The following is a 12,929-nucleotide window of genomic DNA, read 5'->3' on the forward strand; positions in this document are numbered from 1 at the left end:
TTTTTTCCCTGATGGTCTGAGGCCTGGAACCCTCCTTTGAAAGGAAGCAGGAGGGGAATAGTCCTAAGATTTAAGAAGGGACCCCTCAGGGAGAGGCCCTCAGACGGATGTGGGCTGGACAGAGTCTAGGGTCCTCACGTAGACATGAGTGTAAGGGAGGAATTTGATCCCCGGCCTGTGGCACCTGTATGTCTTTATGCTGTTTTGTATCTATTGTTTGTTTCCTTTTGGTTCTTCCTTAACATTCAATCAGGTCACTTTGAAAGTTCCAGCCTGTATGGTCAGTGCAAAAGGGAACCAAGGGAGTGATGGCCCAGAGCTGATGGCCCTGGGGCCAGCGTTAGTGACAACAGGAAGCACAGGGAATCCCTTGGGGTATGGAGACCGGGAGAGGTGCCCCTTCTGCCCAGCCTCCCCGCCCCACTCAGCTTCTTCTCCTAGATGTCTCCTCTGCTCAAACCTACCAAGGATTCACGTTTTCTCCTAAGAGTGGAAGCCCTTCCCCCCAGGCAGGGATGTGCCTCCTCCGTGGCACAAGGGAATTCCTCTCTTGCCTGGGGCAGGAAGGTAACAGCTCAGTGATGTTAGGGACCTTGGCATTTTGGCTCTTTCCTGAATGGCTGGTCAGCTTCCCGTGCACCCAGACGCCACCCCAGAACCCTGGGCAGAGAAAGGGGCAGGATCCAGCTTGTATCCACCCACATCCTGCAGACCCACCCACATCTGCCTGCTTGCTCTGAAAAGTGTCCTCCTGAAGGGGGGACACTCTCAGGGACTTCTCTATTGGCAGTTTCTCCCTTGGCAGTGTGATCTGGGTGAAAACAGGCATCTGGGAAAGCACCAGGCAACTTCCTCGTTTGTGAAGTGAGAAGAGTAGTATTGACTCCCAGGATGAGCATGAGTGTTTGCTGAGTCTGTGTCTGCAAAATGCCTGGCACAGTGCCTGGACCATAGTGGAGGGAGGGGGGTGCCTGGACTATAGGGGGAGGGATTCCTGGACCATAGTGGAGGGGGCGGTGGCTGGACCACAGCAGGGGCTGCCTTACTACTCGAAGGTACAGCGCCAGGCTCTGTCCTGAGCTGAGCAATGGGTGACTATATGGTCCTTCCTGAGGACAGGGGGTACAGCACAGCGGCCTCTACCTGGAGGTCCCAGACACAGGCCCTAGAATAAACCAGGAGAGAGGGAAGGGAGAAGGAGAGCATTGAGCGGCAGCCCCCATATTTGAAGTGGGGAGAGAGGAATGAAGACTTCAGGCCAGGAAGCATGAACAACACCCTTCCTTGGGATCCTCATCATTTATTCCCATTTTCAGTGGGACCCAATAAACCAACTCTGGGGTCAGACAGAGTTCCAGCTTGGACCTGCCGGCTGTGTGATGCTGAGGAAGTCACCTAACTTCTCTGACTATCTGGCTCACCACCTGTAAAATGATGATAATGCTGGCCTCTTAGGGCTGCTGTGAGGAGTATATTGAGGAAACGCTGCATATAAGGGACTTAACATGAGGCCTGGCACTTAGGAAGCACTCTCTAACTGGTAGCTGAGATTGTTAAAAAGATAATCTATCCATTTTATAAGGAGAAAAACTGAGCCCAGAGTGGAGGAAGAGGCCACCTGAGAAAGTACCAGGCAACTTATTGCTAGAAACCAGCAAGGAGCCTGTTCCCCAGGCTCCAGCATAGCACCGACCTGGAGAAGGTGCTGGAGCAAGGCAGAGGTGCAGACCTACCTCCAGGTAGACAACCCAGGGCATGACAAGCGTGGCCACAAGGAGGTCGGCCACCGCAAGGCTGACAATCAGGTAGTTGGTGGTGGTCTGCAGCGCCTTCTCACGGGACACGGCCATGCATACCAGCACGTTGCCAAAGACGATGACAAAGATGAGCAGGGTGAGCAGCATGGCATAGTAGTTGTAGTGGGGCCTGTCGGCCTTTCCTTCGGACCCATTGAAGGGCCGGCTCCAGTTCTGGCTCTCCAGATCGTCATCGTACCAGGACAGGTTCAGTGGATCCATTGGGGCAGTGGGGCCACTGGGCGGCCAGGCTCTGGCCAAGAAAAATGGACACAGGGAGTGAGTAGGAGGACATCGCAAAGCGTGCTGCCTCCCACGGAGGGCTCTGGAGCTAAAACCAACCACTGAAAATTAATAGAGAGAATTCTCCAGCTTCAGGATTTCGTTTAGCATCTAACAATTTTCTTAAAACATTGAGAACTGCTGCCACTGTTCTGCTAGCGATTCTTGCAGATGGTAGAACAAATGACCAAATATAATTTTTTTTAAATGTATAATAAAAAAAACGAGCTTGAAAAGAGCTGATCATTCATTCACCCATTTATTCAACAAACACTTATTAAGCACATCCCATGCACCACACTCAAGACAAATTGGCAAGGAGTTCCAGCTACCAGTGGTAGGACTAGAAACATGCATTCATTCTACAAATATTAATTGAGCACTGTTTTCTATAGCACTAGAAACATAGGCAGGAACAAAATAGACATGGTTCTCCAGTTCACATTCTAAAAGAAACAATAGCCAGTTAATCAAGCCATTAAATCTATGAGTGGTAGGCTCTCGGAAACGGAATGGTGGGGAGAGACACATAACCCAGTTTAGGGATTCGAAGAAGTCTTTCCAGAGGAAGTGATGTTCGACAGCCACCTGAAGGACGAGTAGGAATTAGCCAAGTAAAGAGTTGGGAGCCAGGGGAAGGATCTCAACATAGGAAGCAGCATATGGAAAAGACAGAGCTAGAGAGTGGGCCACGGTGGAGGGCTGGGAAGAAATTCAGGATGCTGAGTACAGAGGGACTGGCATGAGCTGAACCAGGGAGGTTGCAACAGGCAAGATCACAGTCATGCTGGGAATTCAGACTTGACCCTAAGGGCAGCAGGAACCACATTATCAGATTTGCCTTTGAGAAATTTTGACAGCTGTGTAGAGAATGGAAGAGGGGGGCCAAGTGGGATGGTAGAACACCAGCTGGGAGGCTGTTGCAGGAACCCAAGTAAGAGACAATGAGGTTCTGGATTTGTGCACTGAGAGCCCTGAGGAATGGGTGTCTCATCCCAGAGGGACTTCTGAAGGAGGTGCCATTTGAGATGAAGTAGGAGGAGGAGTTAGCCAGACAATGGAGTGAGAGGACATGTTTGCCAGAGAGAGCAGAACACAGTCCCAAACAAGAAATAATTCCATTTGGGGAAAAATGTAGGGCATGACAGTGAAGCTGGGGAAATTTAAATTGTCAGGCCATTCATGGGCCAGATCGGGTCTTGTAAGCTTGGGAGTCCCTGAGAGTTTGGTGCAGTGAAATAACTCCAGTAGACTGGTGTTTTAGAAAGGTCACCGGCTGCTGTGACATGGAGGGAATCTTGGAAGGGAACGAGGTTACAGCTGTAATTCAAGTAAGAGATGGTGGTCACCTGAATGAAGGTAGTGGGAATCAGGATGGAGAGAAGTGTCCAGAATCAGGTGCTAACTCGGAAGTCAATTTCTTGGAGCTTGGTCGTTGGATAGATGTGGGGTGGGAGTGGGGATCGGGCGAGCAGGGAGAGAAGTCGGGGATAACTCTGGATTTCTGCCTTGTGCTCTGGGAGGCCGATGGTGCTGCTCACTGAGAAAGGAAAGCAGAGGGGCTCCGAGGCAGACTAGGGAGGCATTGGGCATTGATGAGCTTAACAGCCTGTGTTTTGGTTGTGACTGAAACAATGCACATATAATATAGTTGGTGTTCCTGCTAACAAAAGTGTTCCTATTTCACACAATGGAATTAAATTTATCAGTACTTCAAGGCATTCCACACAAAGCACCATGATTTCCAGATGCTTTGCTACCCAAATCGATCTGAAATGCACAAATTTATGCCATTTGGGATGAAGACAGTACCACGTCCAGATCCAAGAAGAGGGCACACCAGCTGCAACAGATCAGAGGAGACCCCTGGAGAAGGGTCTGCCCACCACCTCTGCACCCTCATTCCTGTGTGACACATCTTCCCTGCCAGCTCTCAGCAGAGGAGTATGGATGATGTCCCGCCCAGCACCACCACTCTGGAGTCTTCCGGGAAAGCTTGTGGAGTGACATGGAATGCCACCCATGCAACGAGTCTTCCAATTCTAAGATAGTGAAGCACTGTGTCATACTGATGCTGAAATCTGTAAAGCCAGCTACTACCTCTTCCCACTTGGAGCACACAGCAGGAGACCTGTATGCATGTATTGATCAGGCAACATGAGCTGCCCCTGCCGTTCATTTACTCAATCAGCGTCTATGGAGCCTGCTAGACATAAAGCACTGCGCCAAGCACTGTCTGGGGCTGGAGACATAGAGGCACTCACTTCCCCCAGCATCCTCACTACCTCTCCTCCCTTTTCCTTAGTCCCTTTCCAGGTAGGACCAGTGGCATCTGATGGAGACTCTCACATTCCTGTCTCCCCTACCCCATCCATTCTCCACATCCAACCAGTCTTCTGTTTCTGCAGCACACTCCTGCACCTGCCTATGCTGATAAACAGCTTCATGTGCTTGCAAAGGATTTGATAGTTTGTCAAGTTTTTTTTATATATATACTGTCTCATTTGTCCTCAAGACAACTTTCTGAGGCTTCTAATTATGATCCCCACTCTATCAATCAGAAGAGTGTCTGGAAAACTTCCTTTCCCTTCCCCCTACTTGCCCGGTCCCTACACATCCTTCAAAGCAAGGCTTGTGCAGAACCCTCCTGCTCTGGAATCCGTCCCACGTCCTCCTGGCTGGACCATCTCCCTCCCTCCTCAGGGCTCCCACAACATTGTTTTGTGGTTCTATTCTGGAACAGACCCCATTTGTGTGTCTGCTTTTTTCACGGGTTTGTAAGCATCTCAAGGGTCACACCGTGCCTTGCTCACGCCTCATTGTCTTCACAGAATAAACAAAAGAGCATGTTATCCTGTTCTTCTCTTCACACTCCTAATGCTGTGATCTGCAGGCAGTTAGTGCTCAAGAAATGCTTGCTGAACTGAACCAAAGGCTGTATGAGTCTAACTGGGAAGAAAACTCCTCCACACTTGAAATACAGCTATTAACATAGGTCACCAGACTAACAAGGGACAAAAGAGTATCACGGGTGTTGCAGGTTGGGTCTCCAGAAAGTGGATTCTGAGTAGGAAACTTATCAGGAACGCTCTCAGGATGGAGACTTGAAGGGAAGTGGAGGAAGCAGAAGCAGGCAGAGGGGGAAGTCAGGCTGCCTTGCAATCACGCCAAAGACCTCTGGTGACTCCCTCAGGGAGCCTTGCAGAATTGCCTAAATTAGGGCAACAGGGAGCCCTTTGTGCCCTCTCATAATGTCACGGGTTGTGGACCATCCCAGGGAAAGGGTGTGACCTTGAGAGAGGCCTCTCTCTTCAGCAGTGGGCAATCACCGAGAGGGTGGACCCAGCTGAGAACTGTCAGGTGTCAACACTCCCAGGAATTGTGGAAAGAGCGCCTCAGTCCTTCATGGGATCTACAGCATCCCCACAGCACCCCACACAGCAGATGTTCAGAAATCAGAGAGGATATGCACATGGGCACAGCGGGGGCGTTCACGGAGGGCTTCCTGGAGGGGATAGAACTTAAACTGGGACTTAAAATGACGGGTACAGTTTAGATGGTAAATGTAAGCGTACCGGTCAGGAAGGGCTTGGTGGTGAGCACTCATTCCTCTGCGCGCTGGTTACTCTGCAGGGCCATGGTGCGTCCCTTCACCCGAGGCTGGAAAGACCTCATGCACTGAATTTTCTAATTTAGTATTTATTCTCAATTTTTCTTGTTGCTTTTTGCTGATACAAGTGTAACATATTTACATTACAGAAAGAGTGGGAAAACACAGACAATGACTAAATGCCCGTAGACCCTATTAATGTCTTGGTACAGGGTTGTCTTCCCACCCCCAGAGCAATCCCCAGTCCCTCCTATGTCCTCAGCACCCTTGCTACCTGGGGCTGACATCGCTCAGGAGCAGGGGCTGCCTGGCGAGCTCTCACACAATACCAGACTGAGCAGGAATTCAGACATCAGCAAAGCCACCTCCACAGACGAGGGACTCTAGCACTGGAGGTGCTGGCATAACATAGGGGCTGAAGACCGAAAACCTGGGTTCAAATCCCAGCTCTACCTTGACTAGCTCTGGGGTCTTGGCCAGATTATTTGGCTTTCCTGAGCCTCAGTTTTCCCATCTGCAAAATAGGGACAGCAACTATTATTGTAAGGATTGAGTAAGATGATGCATGTGTGGCTGGAGCAGGTAAACCATCAAGAAATGTTGACTTTTAAAACCAAACCAAGCCAAAGAATCAAAAGAACCAAGCACTCAGACAATGAGTCTGAGGCTCAGAGAGATGTGGTGACTGGTGCTGTCCAAACACTGCCCAGTAGGGTCAGAGGACCCCTGCGTTGCTCCTGCTACACCATGCCGCCTCCTATGGCTCATCCTTGGAAAGTGGGGGCTGCATGAGGGGGCAGGGTTCCAAAATGCAGCACTCAACCTCTTGGGAGGGAGTCAAGGAAAGAGAAAGCAAAGTCTGTTCCTGGGCTATGGCTGCAGGATAAATCTGTGCGACCCTCGGGACGGGGTAGCAGCTGGCCTGGAAGATTCAGCTCTCTCAGTCCACCTGCTATAGCCAGGGATTGTAATACCAATTGCCATATTTCCTAGCCATATTTCTAAAACAGATCAAATGTACGATGCGCCATTATTTTACGTACCACCGGGAAAGGAAAAATACCGTCAAGCCAGATACAGCTGTAAGATGGGGTCAGTTGTAAAATGCGCTCTGATTTCAGAGACATAATATGGGAGGTGGGAGGAATGTGCATCTTCGAATGGATAAAATATAGTGACCTCCTGGCATTTCTCTGAAGCCTGAGAAATCCTGCCTGTCCCCAGGCTCCTCTTCTCCAGCTCCAGCCCCATCCCTTCCTCTTCTCCTTCTGTCCCTGGGCTGCACAGGCTGTTGGGCTCCAAGGGCCATCCATTGAGAAAGAGGCACAAGGGAGGGGCCAGGATGTGGTCCTTCTCACTCCAGGGGCACCTGGCAGACCCCTCAGATCCTGCCCTCGCCTGCCCCTCGAGCTTCTCCAGCCCTGGCAGAACTTTTGCCTGTGGGGGGAGGGGAGAGTTCCAGGTATTCTGGCCTGGTCCTGGCTCCAGAGAAGCCAGGTGAGGTCAGTGCCCACTCTGGAGCTTGTGCAGGTGGGAAGTGCCAATCTCACACAATAGCTGGCACCCTGGATTTGCCAGGAAGATCCAAATTTCTTGTTCTTTTTCAGAAAGGAGATTGGCTAAATATATAACCCAAGGCAAATTACCCTTACAGTTAGAAGAGTTTTCAGATAAATAAGATCACATATTATTAAAAGAAAATTCTGTTGTCAGAAGAAGCATTTTGACTTGGAGTTATGAAAATATGATCAACTTGCTCACCAAACACCATATGCCACCTCCATCTTCCTCCCAGGTGGCTCCTGCCTCAAGAGTCAAAGCTCCAAATCACAGTCCTCAGTCAAGAAGCCTTCAGTGAGGGCCGACTACATGCACGGGCATTGCCGTTTCTTAGCTCTTATGGGCTTGGCTACTTAGTCCCGTCTCCTGAGAGAGGGATGGATGATCTAACCCTGCTGCTATGGACCAAACTGCGTCCTCACAACATTCCTATGCTGAAGCCCTGACCCCCAGTGTGATGGTATTTGGAGATGGGACCTTTGGGAGGTGCTTAGGTCTAGACGAGGTCACGAAGGTGGGGTCCCGTGTTGGGATGAGTGCCCTTATAAGAAGAGACACCAGAGAGCTTGCTCTCTCTCTCCCGCTGCCATGTGAGCACACAGTGAGAGGCACCAGAACGTGACCATGCTGGCACCCTGATCTCAGACTTCCAGCCTCCAGAACTGGGAGAACATAAATGTCTGTTGTTTTAGCCGCTCAGTCTATGGTGTTTTGTTATGACAGCCCGAACTGATAAAGATGCCTGCAGCTGTCAGGCCTCCATGAAGGACTGGCTGCCTCTCTCCCACGGCACTATCCTCATCTCTCCTGGGCAGCAATGCAGGGCAACCGCTGCTCTCCACCCCATCTCACCAGGCAGACGCTTGCAGACGAGGTTCCAGGTGGGCTCTGGGGCCTCCTAGGCTTTTCCTTTTCAGCTGCCCTGGCTCGTTGGAAAAGAGGAGGGAGCCAGGAGTATGGGGACCTCCATTGTGTGGGTAGCCTGCAAGCCTCAGGCCATCAAAGTACCAGAGATCACCTGACTCTCATCGGTGTCCGGTATTCATTGCCCTGTCCCAACTCAGAAGGGCAAAGGTCTACCGAAAGATCTTCCAGAATCAGCCACTCGGGTGGTCAGTACCCCTCTCCATCAAGTCCTCCCTCACACCCAGCCCACCTCCACCGCTGTGATGGTTGCTCTCTTCTGAGCCTAGACAGCAGAGCTTCCCCAGCAGATGTCTGGAATGAACCGAGGTAGGTGGGGTTATCAGGGTAAGTGTAATGTGGAGCTGGGCATTTCCAGCATCCACTGCCTCTGCCACTTACCCTTCATCTTTCATAAATGTGACCATTTTCTGTGTGTGCCCTGATTTGAAAATCCACTAGCTCTCAAGTTGAAGAGCGTTGTTAGAGCCCAAACACCTGGGCCAAGTTGGCCCGCAGAGGCTGCCCCTGCCAGCCACACTGCTCAGAACACCCACTGCAGAGGGGCCAGGGGGGTAGATGTTGTGACAAGGAGGTGAGCTGCTCTCCCGGTCACACCCCAGTGGCAGCCAGCAGCTTCTCCAGCCTGTAAACAGAAACAGCTTCTCACAAGTATGTTGGAAGAAAATAAGCTCCACGGTCCAAGGCTGACACCCCAAACTGACATTTTCTCTGAAGAGGACCTTGAAGGGTGTGGTCACCCTTGGTCCCCAGCCTGGAGTGGGTGGGGCCAAAAGGGTCAATCTATGAGGGCAGCCTGGGACCCTGGAGGACTGCTGGCTGGTCCAGGAGGAGAGAGGAGAGGATGCCCTTCTCTCTCAGGCTTTGATTCCTCCATCCAAGCAGCACAACCCTGGGGCGCAGGGCCCGGGGGTGGGGGTAAGGAGCCCCTTGGTGCAGCATAAACTCAACGGTTCCCTTGGTGCTGCCTCTTCGGAAAGTTTGGCATTTGAAGGAATCAAATTGTCTAATTAAAATTTAACAATCCCTTATCAGGCTCGTGGCGGGTGAGACACTGCTGTCTTAAACACATCATTTTTCCCTCTTTTCTGAAACTTGAAGCATTTCAATGAAAAAGGAGTGGGGTGGGGAGAGCGTTCTGCATTTGCATTTCAAAAGCAGCTTGTTGGAGCACTGGAGTTGGATGAGAACCGTGAGTTGGGTGAGAGTGAGTGGGTCAGGGGCTCCTCCCCAGGGCCCCCAACTCAGGCCACGCCCCTGCTCCTCAAGACACAGGTCCAGGCTGTGCCCTGGAAGTGGGCCCCTCCCCACCTCCTCCTGCAGCTCCCAGAGGGGAGGGTGGGAGGGGAAGAGGGTGGAAGGGGAAGAGGAGGGGGAGTAGGCCCCCTCATTCCTTCCTACTCCAAAAGGAAAAGGAGCAAGTTACTGAATAATGCCTTGCTTACTGAGCCCAGGAGGGCGGCCTCAGCAGGGCCAGAGGAAACTGAGGCAGAGGTTGGTTCCTGGAACGCTAGCCCAGGAGCCTTCAGGGAGAACCTTCTGGGCCCAGACCCTGGGAAAGCCTGTATGGTGGGTGAACAGCCACAGTCTCATCTTATCTGGATGGAAAGACCTCCAAGCCCTGGGGCTGGGGACGTAGAGGGTGGTGGGGTAGGGTTGGGGGGGGGGAAGAGGAGAAGGAGGAGAGGAACAAGGAGGAGGGGGCGGGAGGAATGGAGAGGAATGTTGGGATAGAGAACAGAGGAGACAGGAGTGGAGGTGTGGAGATGGATGCTGTCACCTCCACGGCTCACTCTCTCCTTGGTCCTGAACATCTTTCCGGCTTCCCAGGCCCAGAGGCAGGGGAGCTGGGTGGTGAGGCTGTGAGTCTGGCTCAGGCACCAGTAGTCACTCCAAGGGAAGAAATACTGATTGCCTTTTCTCAATTATAGGGCAAGGACAGCCGCCCTTCCCAGGCTCAGGCAAGGTCTTGCTCCTAGAAATTCCCAGGCCACAGACATTCAGAGGAGTGGTGGGGGTACCCTGTTCCCTCCTGGACTCCTTCTTTGTTCCCACCCCTCTCTACCCAGAGCCTCAGGGCTGCTACAGGGGGACAGGTCTGGACTATTTCGAAAGACCTAGCCTAGTGGGGCAATCTCCCCTCTGGTGGCCCGTGGTGGGAGGGGAGGCCACACACTGACATCACCCTCTTCTGCCCCCTCCAGTCACGGCACGCCTTGCTAGTCCAACCTGGAGCCCTGCCGGGGCAGTGAGGGAGTAAGCAGGGGACCACACAGCAGCTCAGCTGCAGAGTTTAGATCCCTTATCTGTCCAGGTTTCCTTAGTGTGGAACAGCTTGAATGAATCTCTCCCATTCTTGCTTTCTGGCTGTTTTTGGCTCCTTCCAGCTGGAGCCAGGAAGGTGGGCACAGTCTTGAGGGTATTCAGTGACCTAACCTGAGGCTGGTAACCTGGTCACCTGCTCAAAGTCTCTCCCCCTGCTCCCTGGACTTAAACCTGGCCAGGCAGTCCTGGCTCTGCCTCCTACCTCACAGAAAATAGAAGCTATCCTCGGATGCTCACTCAACTTACTGTCACCAAAGCCACAGACCTATCAGCATAGATACCACATGCTCCCTCCCCTCGGTTTCCAGCATCCCAACTCCTAACCAGGCCAGTCCTTCCACCTGGGCTTAGGACCCACCCCCCTGGCTGACCTCTTCCTCCTTCTCAACTTCAGAAATGCCCTTTCTCCAGGGACGCCTTCCTGATGCCCCAGCTCAGAGTGGTCCTCTTGCTCAATGCTCTCACAGCACATGTGCTCCTTGGTGACACTTAGCACAGGTGTAATTAAACTGTTATTCATCTAATTATTTGTTTAGTGTCTGTTCTCCCTGCCAAACTGTGAGCTACACCAGCATAGGGATCACACCTGTCTCGTTTTATTTTGGTCTTCTCACCTCCCAGCATGGTGCCGGGCAATGGTAGGTGCTCAATATACATTTGAGAGGCGTCCATGGGAGCTAGTGTCTCCCCTAGGTGGGAAGGAGCCAGTCCCAGGATCCTTCTCTGCCCTGGTTGTTGTTTCTTCCCTGGATCCTTCTCCAGCAGTACCAGTAGCCTCTGAGGTCCTCTCTGAACCTCTGGGTCCCAGTCAGAGCGGTAGCTTGGGCTGGATGCCCAGCTGGTTGGTTCCATCCAGGGAGCTCCCCAGGTGGGCCGTCACTGGGGCACACAGGATTTCAAGGCATCGAAAGAAAAAGAGAATGCACCTGTGCAAAGGAGAGGGCGTTATGTGGAGAGGTAATCTAAGTTCTGGGGAAAGGGGAGCACAGAGCTGGTGGGGATGGCTTCTGGGCTACTGGAAAGCCGGGGGGCCCAGGGTTTCACAGCGTCTAGATTGCCGCTCCACCGTAGGTGCAAAGTTGCAGCAGGCCCGGGCGGCAGGACCCATCTTCTCCCTCAGTGCCACCAGAACTATAAAGCACCCACAGTGAGCCACCAAGTGCAGTGAGGGTCGCAGCTCATCCCCAGAGCTGTAGGGTGGGGTGCAGTGTCCCCCGGAGAGGCGGGAGCACACACAGCTCCTTGTCCAGCTGTGGAAGGGGCCCCTGAGGGAGAATTTGTCCAGGAGCTGGGAGTAAGCCAAGTGGAGCCTGACGGGGGCCTCCTTGCCTCTGATGCTTTCATCCTGTGCTTCTTCCCAATGTGGCCAGGTGTTCCCGGGTCTGTTCCAGCCTCCCACACTCTGGGAGTGTGGAGTGCCCCAAGAGGACTTCAGGACTTTGTGGCCTTATCTCAGGCCTCCCTCAGGGCTGGGCCCAGGGCCCCAGAGTCTACAGTGGGGTGAGGGAGGGTCTGGAGACAGAGTGAATGCAGAAAGGGGTGTCTGCCTGACAGCTCCATCCCTGTGGATTTTGATGGCTTCGTAAAAATGTCTCCTCACAAACTGTCAAAGTGTCACAAATTAATTAACTGTTAGCTGGAGTGACTCAGTGTGGGGAAGGGTGGGGGAGAACGGCTCCCGCAATGCTGAGCGGGGTGGTGGTGGTATGTTCCCTGCGTGCGCTGCCTTTTGATTAAAAATCCTCGCTGCTCAACCCCGTGTGAGGGAAGGGGCAGATCACTGGGGCAGCTCACGTGCAGCGCTCAAACCTGGCGGGTGGGAAGCAGGGCGGAGGGCGTGGGGCCCAGGGCCCCCTCCCCGAGGAAAGGAACACGGTGTGAAGAAGGAAGCCTCTGGAAATTGCTCAGGAGATCTAAATTCAGAACGGAGCCCACAGGCTGACACTGTTTTCTTTTTTCCTTTCTCTGTATTTCCCTCCCTCCTCAATTTTCCCCCACAAAGAAAAGAATTGGGAAGTTGAGGTTGGTTTGCCCTGGGGGCCAGGCCGGGTCACCAGAGCCCGGGGAGACAGCCCACTTGGCTGCCAAAGTCGCGCCAGCAGGAGCCTGGAGAGAAGGGAGGGCTGGGTCTCAGACCAGCCTCCTTGACCTTTACTTTAATTTCAGGAAAGAATTGAGAAAACATGCTCTTGAAAGTCAAGAGGGAGACAAATCCTGAACCTTATTGCTCTAGAAGGAGGAAAAACAATCCTTGCTATTTGGCAGAAAATTGCTCTGCTTTATGAAAAGACATCCCTGTTCATAAAAACAGCGAGAGGCTGCAGTCCAAATAACGCCCAACATCCACCATTGCTCTGCTGGAAACCCCTTTCGCCATGTCCCCCTTCCTCCTGTTCCAGCAGGCTGGCAGCGGGGACATTTCTTTTCCATAA

General features: G+C 52.5%; 1 protein-coding gene across 2 annotated transcripts in view; it reads right to left on the reverse strand.

Annotated features, from left to right (window-relative positions):
* The window catches only part of DRD2 (dopamine receptor D2), a 60,937-nt gene that overhangs the window by 11,959 nt on the left and 36,049 nt on the right, over positions 1 to 12,929 (reverse strand). For both annotated transcript variants that reach the window (XM_070623130.1, XM_070623131.1), the window contains exon 2: positions 1,734 to 2,049. In XM_070623130.1, the coding sequence (XP_070479231.1) occupies positions 1,734 to 2,018 (285 nt within the window). In that variant the 5' untranslated portion in view covers positions 2,019 to 2,049. The remainder of the gene's footprint in view (positions 1 to 1,733; positions 2,050 to 12,929) is intronic.

This window comes from Equus przewalskii, chromosome 6, assembly GCF_037783145.1.
Source record: "Equus przewalskii isolate Varuska chromosome 6, EquPr2, whole genome shotgun sequence".
Classification (NCBI taxonomy): Eukaryota; Metazoa; Chordata; class Mammalia; order Perissodactyla; family Equidae; genus Equus; species Equus przewalskii.